General features: G+C 41.7%; 1 protein-coding gene across 1 annotated transcript in view; it reads right to left on the bottom strand.

Moving 5' to 3' along the window:
- EPYC (epiphycan) overlaps nt 1-18,404 on the bottom strand; it is a 73,258-nt gene that overhangs the window by 26,473 nt on the left and 28,381 nt on the right. Inside the window, exon 4 of the mRNA XM_056569389.1 lies at nt 6,854-7,019. Within this exon, the coding sequence (XP_056425364.1) occupies nt 6,854-7,019 (166 nt within the window). The remainder of the gene's footprint in view (nt 1-6,853; nt 7,020-18,404) is intronic.

Below are 18,404 nucleotides of genomic sequence, written 5' to 3'. Positions count from 1 at the left end.
TGCAGTTGGATGAGTAGGCGCATACTGTTGTCTCTTGGACATGCGTAATGGCTGACTAAAAGTAGGAGCATCTGGAGCGACAGAAGGAGGATATGACAAACAGCTCCCTTCGGCTGAGGTGGTGGAGCCTTGGCTGGCTGAAAGAGGGAGCGGTGTGCCACTGGGTGATGCAGCAGGCTGGACCACTACATTGGAGCAACGGTTCTCCCACGCCGCTTTATGGTGGCAAAGCATATGTTGATGCAGGGCCGTGGTGCCAGTACCCTTCACTTTCTGACAACATATCTTGTATGTGGCTATGTTAACCTCCTCCGGATGCTTGATGAAAAACTGCCACACCGCCGAGTAGCTGATTTTCCCACCAACAGTCCGCACTAATTGACTGCTACTTCCGCCATCTCCAGAAACCCCTTTTCCACTACCTCTCGGGAAGGTAGGCTGCCGCGAAGCAGATGGTCTCCCCCGGGAATGTTTGGCTCCAGAATTTCCACTTCTGCGACCATGCTGACTGCCAACCATGCTACCACCTTGTTGGCTCAGCTGGTGCCTCAAGGGCAACCTGCAACCCTCTTCTCCTGATGATGATTAGGCCCATTCTGCACCCAGCTCCCAAGTGTGATCAGCTTCATCATCATCGAGGTGTGTCTGCACGTCACTGATGTCCTCCTCAGGTAAGTCAACAGTGTCTGCTTCAGGACCCTGAACGCTGGCAACACTGCCTCCCACGTCACTCTCCTCATCACTACTTGCCCGCATAGATGTCTTCTCCACTTATTGGCTGGGCAGTAGCTGCTGACTGTCCTCTAATAAATCGTCTTTACAGAATAGAGGAGCTGAACCCACAGCATAAGATACTTCTTTAGGGGAGGGAACAGCATAGGACAGAGGAAATGGGAGGACAGGAACTGCTCCTGGGCCATGCCAACTGAAGGTTTGTCTGAGGAACTCACCGACTGTTGACTGGGGGTATCAAATGTCACTTGTGATGAAGTGGATGACTGTGTTAACCAATCGATGACGGCAGATGGGTTGCTGGTCGAGACAAGTCCTCTAGCTGATACCAACAGCTCAGGCCTCTTGCTGCGACTTCTGCTGCCACTCGACCCTAGCCTGCTACGAACTCTGCCTGATGAATTTAGGCATCTGCCACTCTTCTGTACATGCCCTGGCACATTTCTGCCTGACTTATTTAGTGCGTATATGAGGAGAGTACAATATGCTTCACTACGCTTAAAACAGTATTTGTCTAGATGTGTATTTTTGGCTGTCCTTTCACAGTATCTAGGCCCTTGACAGATTATCAGGTACAAAATAGTACACTGCTTAGATGTAGGTATGTGGTATGCACGTATGAGGGCAGAAAAATGTGCTACAGTACACTTAAAAAAATTTCTGAGTACAACACCAGCTGGTGAGCACTTTTGCCTGGCTTTTCACAGTATCCAGGCCCTTGACGGATTAACAGGTACAAAATAGTACACTACTTAGATGTATGTATGTGGTATGCACTTATGAGGAAAGAAAGATGCGCTACAGTACGCTTAAAAAAAACACCAGGCAGTGATTACTTTTGTCTGGACTTTCATAGTATCTAGGCCATTAACAGATTAACAGGTACAAAATAGTACTCTACTTAGATGTACATATGTAGTATTCAATTATAAGGGCATAAAAATGCGCTGCAGTACGCTTAAAAAAGAATTTGAGTACAACATCAGCTGGTGAGTACTTTTGCCTGGCCTTTCACAGTATCTAGGACCTTGACAAATTAACAGCTACAAAATAGTACATTACTTAGATGTATGTGCACTTATGAGGGCAGAAAAATGTGCTACAGTTCGCTTAAAAAACGTATGGGAGTAAAACACCAGCTGGTGATTAATTTTGCCTGGAATTTCACAGTATCTAGGCCCTTGACAGATTAACAGGTTTAAATAGTACACTACTTAGATGTACGTATGTGGTATGTACTTATGAGGGCATAAAAATGCGCTATAGTATGCTTAAAAAAACGTATTGGAGTAAAACACCAGCTGGTGATTACTTTTGCCTGGGCTTTCACAGTATCTAGGCCCTTGACAGATTAACAGGTACAAAATTGTACACTACTTAGATGTACATATTGGGTGTGCACTTCTGACGGCAGAAAAATGCGCTACAGTACACAAAAATTTTTTTTGTACAACATCAGCAGTACACAACAGTGCTTGACACACAAAAGCTGTGAACTAAACCCAAAATTGCACTCTGTCAAAGACTATTAGGAATGGACTGCTGGGCATTATACCATCTACAGACTAGTATAATCAGCATGTGGTTTCTTGTGGAAAAAAGACACAGAATTGCGCTGAAAAATTATTCCTGCCTCCTCTCCTAAGGTTTATGAAGTTGAGGCAGTTTTTTTAAATATATGGGGCAACACACAGCTCTCTGCCCCTCTCTGTAATACAATGCCTTAGAAAGTGTCTGGGAGGTTAATGGCTGCAGTGAAAATCCTTTTCAGTGGAAAAAAAAGTTATTTTTGTCCACCAGAACGCTGATGTGACTAGGAGGTGAAACGCTGCTGTAAAAAGCTTTTCTGTGCAACACACAGCGCTGTCTGTCCCTATCTATCTCTCTGCAGTAAAAGGCTGAAGTGAATGGCCGCAATATGGCTGCTGATTATATAGGGCTGTGACATCACAGGGGTGACTGGCTGCTGATAGGCTGCATCCTGCATGTGATTCAGGGTTCAACTGCCTACCCACCTTCCAGTCTTGCCTTTCTGCCTTCCCAGAGTTCCTTGCCCCATGTCCTTACATGTGGATCCGCCATTTTAGATGCCCTGGAGCCTGGACCAAACTAAATAGAGTTTAATGAATTGATTTGCGCCACAGAATTTTTCATGAAATTCGTAAGGGATTCGGATTTATCAGGTTCGATTAGCTCATATCTAATTACCAATGTCTGGTGAAACTTTAATGTCAATGGCACCTTTGGAAATATATGTAGTGAGAAAAATGGTGGTGTGTTCAATACTTATTTCACCCGCTGTATATACTGTATACTGTAAATATCTATCTATCTATATTTGAAAATTACGTGAAATATTTATTGCATTTCCATAATCAAGGAATTTGCTGTCTCTCCTTTTTAAAATATGACTATGGGATCTAGCTAGGATTCACATTAATGAATATACAGTACATAGAAGCAGACCAATAGTTTGTATGACCCATTAAAGCTCAGAAATACTCTTTCAAGATAAGGGGTTGCTATTAATTCCTGGAATTCGACAGCAGTGTATTCCCCATTTTCTGACTTCACTTTGGGAGGAGGTGGGTAAGCAGGGGTGGGGTTAACATGTTGCCTGTTTCTACTGTAATAATAAAAAAACAACACTCATTCAGTCTGGTTAAAATGTGCCATTGAAGTTTGAAGAATGTTAAACTACAGCTTACAGTTGGGTAGATTTAACAAAACCTGTCTAGAGGAAAAGTTACCCAGTTGCCCATAGCAACCAATCAGCTCACTTCTTTCCTTTTTTAACAAGGCCTCTGTAAAATGAAAGAAGCAATCTGATTGGCTGCTATGGGCAACTGGGAAACTTTTCTTTGCACAGGTTTTGATAAATCTCCCCCAGTATGACGTGAACAATATGAATTGCAGAGTAAATAACTTGGAGAGAATGATACTGTATTACACACCCATATTTTATTAAGGACATCCTTCCTAGACGTTAAATGTCTGGTCAGAAGTAATATAGAGATGAAAGTTCAGTTAACCCACAGGTATAGAGTGTAAAGTCCAAAATCTACAGAAAGCCTGGGTCACATCGGCTTATACCCAATAAAAAAAAAAAAATAAATTACCTAGTGAGCAAGGATAACAGTATATATACAAGTGCCTTTTGCAATCCAGGACCTGTTGGCCTTCCTGCTGGGCTTGGTAAATTTACAGAGCATGAACAGTTCACAATCCATAGTATACACTCCACAGTAGAGAACTGTAGAAAGGTTGAGGAAGTACAAGTACAAGAAGTATATGAAGTAGCCTTTACCCTTTGGGAAAATTACCTTTGGAGCTGGAAGTAGCCCTAATAATCTGGTAATCTGTCATCAGATTTTGCCATGTATAACTGTGGCAACACTCTATAGCGTCAAATATGCTTTCTTACTATGTTACTATGTTTGCTTTTTGGATTCACATCACAAGGTTTATTAAAGCACAACAAACAACGCGTTTCTTGCCCGAAAAGGGCACTTCATCAGGCAATGTGCATGCAAGAAACACATTGTTCGTTGTGCTTAAATAAATCTTTTGATGTGAATCCACGGCTACAGTCCCCTTCATTTAACACTGTAATCGCACCAGGTGAAGATCCACTTTTCTCTGCTGTTTTTCTTCTACTGTGTGAACCGGTGAGCGAGGACCTGACCGGAGGATCTAGGATGCTTACAGTGTACTACCTATCAATACACTTCATGGTGTTGTACCCTTACAACATCATTTGGTAAGTGTAATTCTTTTACAACTGCCAAATATCTCACAGTACTGCACTAAGGGCGCGTGTGCCTTTTTTTCTCTTTTTCTCTGCTACATTTTTCTTCTCGGCATCCTCACTGGTGAGGATAAGGAGTTTTAAAATTGTCCTGTGTCATATGGTATTGCCCCATAAGGATTGTACGCCATACTCTGTCAACGCTGCTCTAGGCTGTAACCACTCCTACTAGGTGTGACAGCTCGAGCACCGCCAGTGTGACTGCTCTGCTTAGGGAGCAAAGCAGTTACATTAGAGGTGCCTGGGCTCTCAATAACACCTAGTAGGAGTGATTACAGCCCAGAGCAGCAGTGACTAGATGAAGATGCTGCATGCCCCTGGGGCTACTTACAGGACACGTGCAGGGCAGCAAACTGGGCAGTGGTCTGATTTAAACCAAGAAGAAAAGGAAAGAGAACAACACCAAAGAGAGAAAATGTCATCTGTCTCTGTCTGCAGCAAGATGACATCTGGCACCTTTCAAGGAAAACTACAACTTCTTGAATTTACTTATTCAAAAAGTTGTAGTTTTTCAAGCTAGAAGCAAAGGTCTTCACCCTCTATACTTACTCCAAATGCTTCTTTTACGCTATGCCTCTTGAAAACACGAAAGTTACACATCATGCCCTCTGAATAGTCTCTGTCAATGTCAACAATGTTAAAATAGCACTCAGCATGGCCAACAGAAATGGTCCCACACACTGTGCGCCCTGAAATAAGTAATAATATACACTACACATAACTCAGATGTAAATAATAGCTTCCATTTTGTCCCCTGAAATAAATTTAAACTACCACTGTGCCTGTGCCCCTTGACAACATTTACTCATCCTAGTGTCCACCCTGCAGATCTGGCCTCTTCTCATTGGGCCTAGATACTGTAGAAAGATGCATCCTAAGGATGCACATACAATTAAAGGGGTATTCTGGCTTTATACATCTTATCCCCTTTCCAAAGGAAAGAGATAAGATGTATGATCGCAGGGGTCCAGCCGTTGGAACCCCGTTATCTCGGTGCAGTCCCCGACATTCTGGGCCGGGTGCTACCTCCGAGACATATATGGAGTGTGCAATTTTGTGTAGTCCTGGTTGGAGATCCTGCAGGCCGCCTGCAGGATCTCCAACCAGGACTACACAAAATTGTTTATGTGGACCTGAGGAAGGCACGAGTGTGCGCCGAAACGCGTTGTCCAGTTTTACTTTTGACTTCTTTTACCAATAAAAGTTAGTCCTGCATAAGTGCTGGCTTGTTTTCTGTTGCATTCGACTCCCGTCTATATACAGTAGCGCTCTCATACAAAACCCCTTTCTTTTTGCACACTCCATATTACCTTGTATCAGTCTCCCTTGGGAACATGGAAAAAAAGGGGTGAGAGCAGCACACTGTGACAATCCTATCTGTGCATACACTGAACCACACATCAGAGGCCCTTCTGACCTCTCCACACATCCACTCAAGGTCAGTGTGTCACCTTGGGCACTGGTGGTGGGTATTTGCATCATTCACTTACCATTCCAGAAATACTATACGAGGGAACGCCCCGTTGTTTTTTCTCCTACCTTTTTCCTCTAAACCACCGAGACATGGCGTCCCAGCCACACCCCCTCGTCCGTCACTCCCCATCCCATACACATGAATAGAGGGGGCTTGCCGTGATGTCATGAGGGGGCGTGGCCGTGACATCACATCTCAGTCTCTGCAGCGGCACCCCTGCGATCATTTGTCTTATTCCCTATCCTTTGGAATACACCTTTAAATCCAGTAAGAACCCCTTATCTCCTGTTCCTTGAAAAGGCTGTTAGTTTTAGAACCCTATAGGGAGAATTATTGCATATTTTTATTTATGTGAAAGCTTTGAAAATGAAACTTGCAAGATATCTGATCCCACTGGAGTAACCAGCAGGGGGTTCCCTTCTGATTTTTGCTATGAGGCCCCTCTGCTCTGTGCATATCACTGTACTATAGGCACCAGAAAATAAATAACATACTACCGTTTTACTTCCAGATGTGAAAAAAATTTATACAGTTTACATCACCACAAAAAAAAAGCGATAATTTAAATTGTTGATACAAAACCCCATACAATAACTGACCTAAATTAACATCCCCCCCCCCCAAAAACAAAAACAAAAAAACAAGATAGCATAATTAAATCAGAACAGAAAAACAATAAACTGTGTTAAGATAAAATATATAAAATATTAAACATGCAGTGTTAAATTCAGTGTTCAATGCAGCTTTAGTTCATTTATAGGTCACTTTAAACTATTTCTTTGAAAAGTGAATTACATCTGTGTGCTCAGCTCATGTAACTGAATACTAATGACACAAACCTCCACTTGCTTCCGGAGTTTGGACTCCAGGAGACAAGGGCCCCTGTGGTGAAGATCCATCAATCAGCTTTGGTGTAGATTCCTCCTCTTCTTCTATTTCTTCTTGAACTGGTTCTGGAGATAGAATGGGTCTATTCACAATAGGCAGTACAGTTCCAATTTCTATCTGGAAGAAGAAAAGTACATTTATTGATCAGAAATAATACTCCAATACATTCACTATTAGAAGATGTGGGTAAAGCGATATAAAGTTGGTCACAAGGTGTCGCTGTGTAACAAATCCTCATTTACTTGCTTACATAATGTTTTACACAGACACAGGCTGAGGCAGATGCTGTACTAGAACCTAAGAAACATTTTCCTTTTCAAGCAGAAATATTAAAGAAATGTACAAAGGTACTTTACCCAGATACGATATTAAGCGCATGCTGTGGTGTTGATCTTGACAATTGTGAGAGATTCAAACATAAGTGAAATCTCTATTTTATTTATACAGTGTTTAAATTGTATTCACACAAGCCTAGACAATAGTGATGAGCGGCATTGCCCATATTCGAATTTGCGATATTTTGCGAATATATGGACGCATATTCTTCCTATATTCGCAAATTTCGCGTATTCGTTATATTCGCATATTCGAGGAAGAAAACAGACAATAGACAATCACTACTAGACAATACCTTCAAGTACTGTTAAAGGGGTACTCTGGTGGAAAACATTTTTTTAAATCAACTGGTGACAGAAAATTCAACAGATCTGTAAATGACTTCTATTTAAAAATCTTAATCCTTCCAGTACTTATCAGTTGCAGCATACTACAGAGAAGTTCTTTTCTTTTTGAATTTATTTTCAGTCTGATCACAGGGCTCTCTGCTGACACCTCTGTCCATGTTAAGTACCACTTCACCAGGACATACATTTACGTCCTGTGTCGTTAAGGGGTTAATATTTTTAAATGGAAGTAATTTTAAAAATCTGTTTAACTTTCTGCCACCAGTTGATTTAAAAAAAAATGTTTTCCACAGGAGGACCCCTTTAACTTCCTCTGTATTATACAGCAGCTGATAAGAATTGGAAGGATTAAGATTTTTTTTTATAGAATTTAACTTTCTGGCACCAGCTGATTTAAAAAAAAAATGTTGTTTTTTTTACTTGAGAAACTTTTCTCTATATAAGGCAATTTTCTGTGTTGTGCTTGCAGTAGGGGAGACTATCACTTTGGGTAATACCCTTATTTTAACCCAAAATAACAACACATGTTTGGGCAATCTGTGTCCCCTTTTTTCCCATTCTGTATACTGAGTGTAGTAAGACTGTCACATAGAAACAGTAAATAGAAACATAGAATGTGTCGGCAGATAAGAACCATTCAGCACATTATTCTCAATACTATGAATAGCCACTGGCCCTATCTTATATGAAGGATAGCCTTATGCTTATCCCATCCATGCTTAAAGGGGTACTCCGCCCCTGGCATCTTATCCCCTATCCGAAGGATAGGGGCTAAGATGTTAGATCACCGCGGTCCCGCTGCTGGGGACCCCGGGGATCGCCACTGCGACACCCCACCATCATTACTGCACAGAGCGAGTTCACTCTGTGCGTAATGACGGGCGATACAGGGGCCGGAGCAGAGTGACATCATGGTTCCGCCCCTCATGATATCACGGCCCGTCCCCTTAATGCAAGTCTATGGCAGGGGGCGTGACGACCGCCACGCCCCCTCCCATAGACTTGTATTGATGGGCCGGGCCATGACGTCACGAGGGGCGGAGCCGTGACGTAACGATGCTCCGGCCCCTGTATTGCCCGTCATTACGTGCAAAGCGATCTCACTCTGCGCAGTAATGATAGCGGGGTGCTGCAGCAGCGATCCCCGGGGTCCCCAGCAGCGGGACCCCGGCGATCTGACATCTTATCCCCTATCCTTTGGATAGGGGATAAGATGTCTAGGGGCGGAGTACCCCTTTAAACTACTTCACTGTATCTGCACCTACCACTTCTGTAGGAAGGCTATTCCATGCATCCACTACTCTCTCAGTAAAGGAATACATCTTCATATTACTTTTAAAAGTTAATGGATAGGTGATGAAAGTGGGCACCATCACATTGTGCCTGTCTATTTTATGCCGGTGCTTGAAGAAACAGGAGGCATGATAAATGTGTTATGCTGAACTATATTATTGAGGGAAGTTTGCTCTATTTATTTCATCATGGGGAAGAGTAGGTGGAGACTTGAAGTAAAGGTCTTCTGGAGATATTCTTTCCTAACTGTGCTTTGCTTACTGATAAATTGAATAGAAACACTGCCGCCGTTCTCATGATATGTGTCTCAACTAAGCAGCATTTCCTTGTTTCAGTGTTGGCACAAGTACCTGCTGAGTAAGCAGGTCCTTGTACTGACAACACTGACTTTTAGGGAAGTGCTGCACAGCAGGGACAGTTACTATGAGAATGGCCACTGAAGGGAAGCGGGAAGGGTAAGTATAGTCTATTTTACTATGTATCAGCAGTCTGAGAGCAGTTAAAAACTAAATCTCTGAAATAATCCTTTAAAGCAATCATTAACACCTGCTTGCTGATGAAGAAATATAGCAGAAAAAAACTTCAACATATTTTTCAAACAGATAATTCCATGCTGCCTATCTTTAAAGGGAACCTTCTAGCTAAACAAGTCATGTGATCACAGAAGCATCTGCACCGATTTGTGAAGACAATTTGTTTCAGAATTATCTGCACCAGCAGACTTGAAGAACAATGAGACACTTGTCCCAGGACCAGAGTTAAAAAATGTTAGGAGGGTACGAGAGGGAGGTCCTTTTCTTTGCTCCAAATTTTCTCTGAGGAGTTTGCATGCGTGTGTATGTATGTGTATGTAATGTTTTTATGTTAATGTATGTCAGCGTAATGTATTTAAATATCAATAGTGTAGTTTACGTTCAGTATAGAGATTAACTTTGTGTGATTTTTGTGTACAATATAGCAGATATTTATATATAAAAAAAATTGAAGAAAAGCAGCACAACCCAAATGGTGAAGGTAGGTAAGTAGGTGCACGCAGATTCTCAAGCCTTGGTTAGGGGCTCCATCACAATAGATAAACAGAAGCTCTCCATAGCACTCAATTGCTCAAACAAAAGTGTGTTTATTCCATATAAAGTGTTTTACATAAGCGACGTTTCAACCAGCTCCTCAAGTTGAGAAAGACCAGGAGGAGCTGGTTGAAACGTTGCTTATGTAAGACACTTTATATGGAATAAACACACTTTTTTTGAGCAATTGAGTGCTACGGAGAGTTTCCAGTTATATATATATATATATATATATATATATATATATATATATATATATGGTGCAGCATCACTGTTCATGTGTAACGTACAGTAATATTTTCTATGTGCTTGGCTAGTACAGGGTAGAGTACAGGGTTACCATCATGCCATTATGGTAGAACAGCTTTAAAAAAAAAGGCCTGTTCGCTGCTCTCTACTTTCTGCTACTTAGTAATTTGGATGAAGGCCCTAGTGGGATTTACTTTGGAGAGAGGAATGGGTTGTGCAGTGTAAAAGGGCCCAGTTAAATTTCCTACATAAGTATTTCCTACATAAGTAATGTTGTGTAATTTTTGGGTACAATATAGCAGATATTTATATATATAAAAAATTGAAGAAAAGCAGCACAACCCAAATGGTGAAGGTAGGTAAGTAGGTGCACGCAGATTCTCAAGCCTTGGTTAGGGGCTCCATCACAATAGATAAACAGAAGCTCTCCGTAGCACTCAATTGCTCAAAAAAAAGTGTGTTTATTCCATATAAAGTGTTTTACATAAGCAACGTTTCAACCAGCTCCTCCTGGTCTTTCTCAAGCTGAAAAGACCAGGAGGAGCTGGTTGAAACGTTGCTTATGTAAGACACTTTATATGGAATAAACACACTTTTTTTGAGCAATTGAGTGCTACGGAGAGTTTCCAGTTATATATATATATATATATATATATATATATATATATGGTGCAGCATCACTGTTCATGTGTAACGTACAGTAATATTTTCTATGTGCTTGGCTAGTACAGGGTAAAGTACAGGGTTACCATCATGCCATTATGGTAGAACAGCTTTAAAAAAGGCCTGTTTTCTGCTCTCTACTTTCTGCTACTTAGTAATTTGGATGAAGGCCCTAGTGGGACTTACTAAAGAGGAATGGGTTGTGCAGTGTAAAAGGGCCCAGTTATATTTCCTACATAAGTAATGCTGAAGCCCTGCTTAGGAAGACTGTGTAAATGTCCGAACTATAAAAATATATCATTAATTAAACCGCATGGTCAATGGCATATGCACAAAAAAATTCAAAAGTCCAAAATAGCATATTTTTGGTCACTTTTTAGATCACGAAAAAATGAATAAAAAACAATCAAAAAGTCCGATCAATACATAAATGGGACCGATAAAAACGTCAGATAATGGCACAAAAAATGAGCCCTCATACTGCCCTGTACACATGAAAATAAAAAAGTTATAGGGGTCAAAAGATGACAATTTTAAATGTATCAATTTTCGTGCATGTAGTTATGATTTTTACCAGAAGCAGGACAAAATCAAACCTATACAAGTAGGTTATCATTTCAATCGTATGGTTCTACAGAATAAAGAGAAAGTGTCATTTTTACCGAAAAGGAAGCCCCCAAACTTACAAAATGGTGTTTTATCTTCAATTTTGTCGCACAATAATTTTTTATTTGGTTTAGCCATAGATTTTTGGGTAAAATGACTGATGTCATTACAAAGTAGAATTGGTTGCACAAAAAATAAGGCATCATACGGATTTTTTTGTGCAGAATTGAAAGGGTTATGATTTTTAAAAGTAAGGAGGAAAAAACGAAAGTGCAAAAACGGAAAAACCCTGCGCCCTTAAGGGGCTAAATTGCACTTTTTGTTGCCCTATAGAACTAACTGGTGTCTTACACCTTCTAATTTTAGCGATTTCCTATTATATCCATCGTGTGTGAAGCAGGCTTATAGCCTTGAAAGGGTACTCTGCTGTAAACATCTTATCCCCTATCTAAAGGAGGGCCACTGTGGAGATCACAGGGGTCGCCAGTGGCGGGACTCCTGCGATCTAACGTCTTATCCCCTATCCTTTGGATAGGGCATCAGATGTTTACAGCAGAGTTCCCCTGACATAGTAGGGCTTTAAAGAGTTATGCCATGAATCATTTTTATAACAAAAATCAACAGTGACTGTGTCTGTAACAATAAAAAATATCCTTTTCATAATTTTTTATTTTTTTTTCTTGAATTTGTCCTTTTTGGAGTTGCTGAGGGCAGGCTCTGGGATTCATTAGTTTTCTCCCCTGGAAGACAATCTTCTTAGCTATGCTGTCATGCTATTGCTGAGAACTTCATTCACAAGAGATAAAGAAGGATATTTATGAAGCCCTATACAGTGAGTAGAATAGAGAATCACTATGTAGGGACCTGGCTGTAGAGAGAGTGACTGAGCCATGTGTCCATGCACTTAGCTCAGTAGGTAGATGTGCACATTGCTATACACTTTGAACACTAACATGGGTTTTTCTCATGCTATTTACATCACTTCTTGGTTTAAAAAGTGACAAATATTTGTGTTACATTTACATTTATTTATTTTTTTTGTTCAACTTCCAAGTTTAGTTTCTGATACTTATTGGATTTGTTACTGATACTGATTGGATTTGTTTTTTTTTTTTTTTTTTTTTGCTACACTAGTCCATTTATGGTGTCTGCTAAACTTTGTACTCACGATTGTTTGAATGTATTTTCTTTTTGAAGAAACCTTAAAGGAAAACGGTCATCCTGTTCACCCGAACTAAACCCAATACACTGTGTTATATTGTGGGCATGATCTCTGACTAATATACGTACCTTCAGTCCAGCACCTGGTCCCTCTGAAGGGCCGCTTCTTTCTTTGACGAATTGTCCACTGGAGAAGGTCCTGCCAGGGGAATTTGAATATTTATAGGTGCTGATCACGTGATCGCTCAGTAGGCGCAATCGCTCACATGATCAGCGTCACATGAATATTCAAATTCAACCGGCAGGCCTGCCTCCAGTGCAGACTGAAGGTACTTATGCTATTTAAAGACCCTGCATCGGTCTCCTGTTCACCTGCACTATAACCCAGTGTATTGGATGTAGTGTGGATGAACGGGATGACCGTTTTCCTTTAAAGGGAAACTGACAGCAGAGTAACCCTCAGTTAAATGAATATACAGGTAGATAGTGCGGCCGACCCTGTTTCCAATGCTTCTTACCAGGAGATATTTATCTTGCTGCTAATATGGTTTTTACTTCTTAACTCTGCTGGAGGAGGCTGCTGCTGTAAATGCAATGCTTTATCGCGCCCACTTCGGTGATACCCCAGCCCCTTCTGCTGGTAACCTTTTCTATATATATTCATCCCTCTTCTTCAGCAGGACCATGAAGGGGCAGATTTATAATTCAAAGGAGGCAGTCTGTTCGGCCTGAGCAGACAGGAGAAAACAGTGCACATACAGCAGCCTGCCTCCAGTGCAGTTAAGATGCAAATACCATATTAGCAACAAGATGAATATTTCCTGAATGGCGGCACTGATTTTCACACGGAAAGAAGCACTAGAAACAGGGTCCCCTGCATCTAATTGTATAATCAGGTTAGTGTCAGTTTCCCTTTAATCTTTTTGAACACTAAAAGGCACAATATTATGTAAGTAAATGTCATAACTCTTTTACTGAATTTTGTTTAAAACAATATATATGGCAAACGTAAATGTTTGGTGTGCCCAAAATATAAAAGTGTGTTGCCCAGTGATAAGAGGCGATGCTGTAGGCATGGCCCAGCAAGTGTGCAGTGAGCAGTGTTCAGGGCTTACAATATACATATATATCCTGCTCAGTATGTATACATTTCTGTGGTGGGTGCAACAGAAAATACATTGAGGAGCAGGGAATCCTGCTTCTGTACAGTAACCATTAATGCTCTATACATAGCTGCTTACTCTGTGACCTAAGGAGGTAAGAAACAATGTTGTGCATTGTCATCTATCTGTTTACACTCTGCACCTGGCCGTTCGAGTGTAGAGGAAAATCAGAATTGTTCATGAAACCCAAAATTAATTTTATGGTTGATTTCAATAAAATGTTTTCAGCAGTTTGGGAAACAGTAGCTCCTCTTTGAAATTGGATGAGACATGGCTAGACTTTGCTCTCCACATTGAGCCTTGGACACCCAAACACTGTTGCCACCTCACCAGTTGTCTTTCTTTCCTTATTTGGACCACTTTTTGTAGTTAAACCACTGCATACAGGAAATACGCTACAAGACCTTCCATTTTTGAGATCCTTCAAATCAGCTATTGAATATCAAATGTTGACCATTGTCAACTAAAAATTGTGGCTCTTCATGTTTTATCATAAATCTTTAAGTGTACCTGTTATTAGCAAAACATTTTTAAATACTTTAGAAAATAACATTATATGTATGTAATATACATTGGTTACAAAATATGTATATTTTTGTCCCTGCGGCTATTGCCTGTGTGTCTGTGGGAAGACCAAATACAGAAAGTGTGGGTGGACAAGCAGGGCTCTGTACACTGAGGACAAGCAGGGCTCTGTACACTGAGGACAAGCAGGGCTATGTTCACTGAGGACAAGCAGAGCTCTGTTCACTGAGGACAAGCAGGGCTCTGTGCAATGAGGAAAAGCAGGGCTCTGTGCATTGAGGATAAGTGGGGCTCTGTTCACTAAGGACAAGCAAGACTCTGTACACTGAGGACAAGCAGGGCTCTGTATACTGAGGACAAGCAGGGCTCTGTACACTGAGGACAAGCAGGGCTCTGTACACTGAGGACAAGCAGGGCTCTGTACACTGAGGACAAGCAGGGCTCAGTACACTTAGGACAAGCAGGGCTCTGTACACTGAGGACAAGCGGGGCTCTGTGTGGTGAGGACAAAAAGGGCTCTGTACACTGATGACAAGCAGGGCTCTGTACACTGAGGACAAGCAGAGCTCTGTGCACTGAGGACAAGTGGGGCTCTGTGCAGTGAGGACAAGCTGGGCTCTGTGCACTGAGGACAAGTGGGGCTCTGTGCAGTGAGGAAGAGCAATGCTCTGTGCAGTGAGGACATGCAGGGCTCTGTGCACTGAGGACAAGAAGGGCTCTGTGTAATGAGGCTCAATGACATGCCTCAGGCTCACATAGCAGGCTGATGACAAGCCAGGAGCCTGCAAAGAGCCCTGCTTGACCCGCTCTCACTTCCTGTATTTGGACTTCTCATAGAGACACACAGGCAATAGCTGCAGAGACAGCATTTTTTCACCTTAAAAATACAAAATTTTTAACCAATGTATATTATCTTCATTATATAAAAAATTTTTGCTAACAAAAGGTAAACTTTAAACTCCCATCATGTGAAACAAGTCCTTTGCAGTATATCGTTACAGAGTAAGTAAACAGATGCAGTGACTACACTATTGTTTGCTATATACAAATTTGTGTGATTATTTTTTGCAGTCAGGATACAGGGAATTTGAGACAGCCTCAATATTTTATGTGTTATAACCTGGCACATGCAACTGCTGGCATCTGGAACAATAACTACTACATTCAGAGCCAATTTACATCTATTTTAATACTCTAGGTAAAGATTGAGTAGTGATAACAAACTTCAGCTGCCCTTCCTACACCAGCTACCCTTCGAATAAATATATGTATTGCCAGGTACTGCCATGTCATACTTATGAGTTTGAGGGAGAAAGCAAAATGGCAGGTGTATTGCTAATGTATATCCAATAGAGATGAGCGAGTTTCTGAAAAATTTGATTTGTCCAATTGCCGAATTTTCCGTAAAAAAAAAAAATTGGTTCTGTCCAACTTTATTTGCAGCGAATCACTATTAAAAATGGCTATTTATGGTCTACACAGAGGCCTTAAAAGTGGTGAAGAACACTTTGCCTTGCCCTAACACGCATAGGGCATGTGCAGTGTTAGTGAAATAATACTGTTATTCAGTATATGTGCAAATTACAGGCATCACTATTATGTAATTTGAATTTAATTAGAATTTAAAAAAACATTTTTGATTACCCATTCTGGTAAGCATCAAGCTGGCGGTCCTCCGCCAGACGAGATACTATCTGTTCCAGCCCCTGCCTTCAGTGCCCCCTGATTGTGAAAGAGTCCAGTTATGGTCCATTGTTATCGCTCCAAGCTGTTTCATTGGATTCTTGTGATAATTCCACAGCAAATATGACGTTGATGGCCTCAGTAGGGCCTCAATCTTGAAAAGATTACATAGATTTTTTTTTACATTTAAGATTCATATTAGATTCCCAAATGTATTGCCCCGATGTTTACTTTGAACTAATACTGTATGATCACAAAACCCAATCTAACAAGGAGTCACATGGCGGCACAATGGCAGAACATAGAGGTGGCAGCAGCATGAGGAGACCATAATCTGGCAAAATGACGCAGCCTGGAATTGGCGGCAGCAAGAGGAGACCATATAGTGGCTGAATGACACAGCCTGGAGTTGGCGGCAGCATGAGGAGACCATAGGGCCTCACAATCCCTAAGATTAAAAGATGAATTTTCAAACTTAAATTAAAGATTTATGGGGGCTAGTGCTACCATAAAAATGTTTAGATAATGTCCATGGCCCAGCCACATAAGTAAATATATGGTGTGTGAATGACACAGCCTGTAGCTGGCGGCAGCATGAGGAGACAATAGGACTACATAATCCCTACGATAAAAAGATTCATTTTCTAATTTAAATTGAAGATTTATGGTAGCTAGTGCTACCATAAATTTTTTTAGGTAATATCCAAGGCCTAGCAGCATGAGAAAACCATATGGTGGCAGAATGACACAGCCTGGAGCTGGTGACAGCATGAGGAGACAATAGGGCTTCACAATCACTAAGATTAAAAGATAATTTTTCAAATTTAAATTGAAGATTTATGGTAGCTATGGCTACCATAAAACATTTTCGGTAATGTCCCAGGCCCATCAGCATGAGTAAACCATATAGTGGCTGAATGACACAGTCTGGAGGTGGCAGAAGCATGAGATGAGCATATAGTGGCTGAATGGCACAGCCTGGTGTTGGTGGCAGCATGAGAAGAACATATAGTGGCTGAATGACACAGCGTGAAGGTGGCGACAGCATGAGGAGACCATATAGTGGCTGAATGGCACAGTCTGGAGTTAGCGGCAGCATGAGCCGAACATATAGTGAATGAATGATACAGCCTGGAGTTTGCTGCAGATAGAGGAGACCATATAGTGGCTGAATGACACTGCCTGGAGGGTGCAGAAGCATGAGGAGACCATAAAGTGTCTGAATGGCACAGCCTGGAGTTGGCGGCAGTATGAGTAGAACATATAGTGGCTGAATGATACAGCGTGGAGGTGGCGACAGCATGAGGAGAACATATACTGGCAGAATGACACAGCCTGGAGTTGGCAGCAGCATGAGTAGAGTGTACAGTGGCTGAATGACATAGCGTAGAGGTGGTGGCAGCATAAGGAGACCATATAGTGGCTGAATGACACAGCCTGGAGGTGGCAGCATGAGGAGACCATATAGTTGCTGAATGGCACAGCCTCGAGTTTGCGGCAGCAAGAGGAGACCATATAGTGAATGAATGACATAGCCTAGAAGTGGCGGAAGCACGAGGAGACCATATAGTGGCTGAATGGCAGAGCCTGGAGTTGGCTGCAGCATGATTAGAACATACAGTGACTGAATGACATAGCGTGGAGGTGGCAGAAGCATGAGGAGACCATTTAGTGGCTAAATGGAACAGCCAGGAGTTGGCGGCAGCATGAGGAGAACATATAGTGGCTAAATGGAACAGCCAGGAGTTGGCGGCAGCATGAGGAGAACATATAGTGGCTGAATGACACAGCGTGGAGTTAGCGGCAGCAAGAGGAGACCATATAGTGGCTGAATAGAACAGCCTGGAGTTGGCAGCAGCATGAGTAGAACATACAGTGGCTGAATGACTTAGCGTGGAGGTGGCGGCAGCATGAGGAGACATATAGTGGCTGAATGACACAGCCTGGAGGTGGCAGCATGAGGAGACCATGTAGTGGCTGAATGGTGGAGCCTGGAGTTGACGGCAGCATGAGGAGAACATATAGTGGTTGAATGGCACAGCCTGGAGTTAGCGGAAGCATGAGTTCACAGAAGTAGAATAGTTAGCTCATTTAAACTTAACCTGTTTTTTTAAAGTATTTATTTATAACTTTTAACAACTAAAAACACACAAGCAATTGGCTTAGACCACAGTCCCCCTGCCCACCAACATAGTGGAATACCAAAAGGAGTATAGCAAGGACATGTACACAAAACAGGGAGACTAGAGCCAGCCAACAACAGACAACCAACAAATAGACACACAACTCATCCACACCCACACTCCCAGAGCCCCACCACCCGTCTCCTGCCCAGTCTGAATTAAAACTTAACCTTCAATAGTATTTTGTGATAAGATAAGTAGTCCTCAAAAAACAATTACAAGTTTA

This window comes from Hyla sarda, chromosome 4 (genome assembly GCF_029499605.1).
Source record: "Hyla sarda isolate aHylSar1 chromosome 4, aHylSar1.hap1, whole genome shotgun sequence".
In the NCBI taxonomy this organism is placed as follows: Eukaryota; Metazoa; Chordata; class Amphibia; order Anura; family Hylidae; genus Hyla; species Hyla sarda.
The sequence above is the reverse complement of the archived record's forward strand: the minus strand, read 5'-3'. Positions and strand labels throughout refer to the sequence as shown.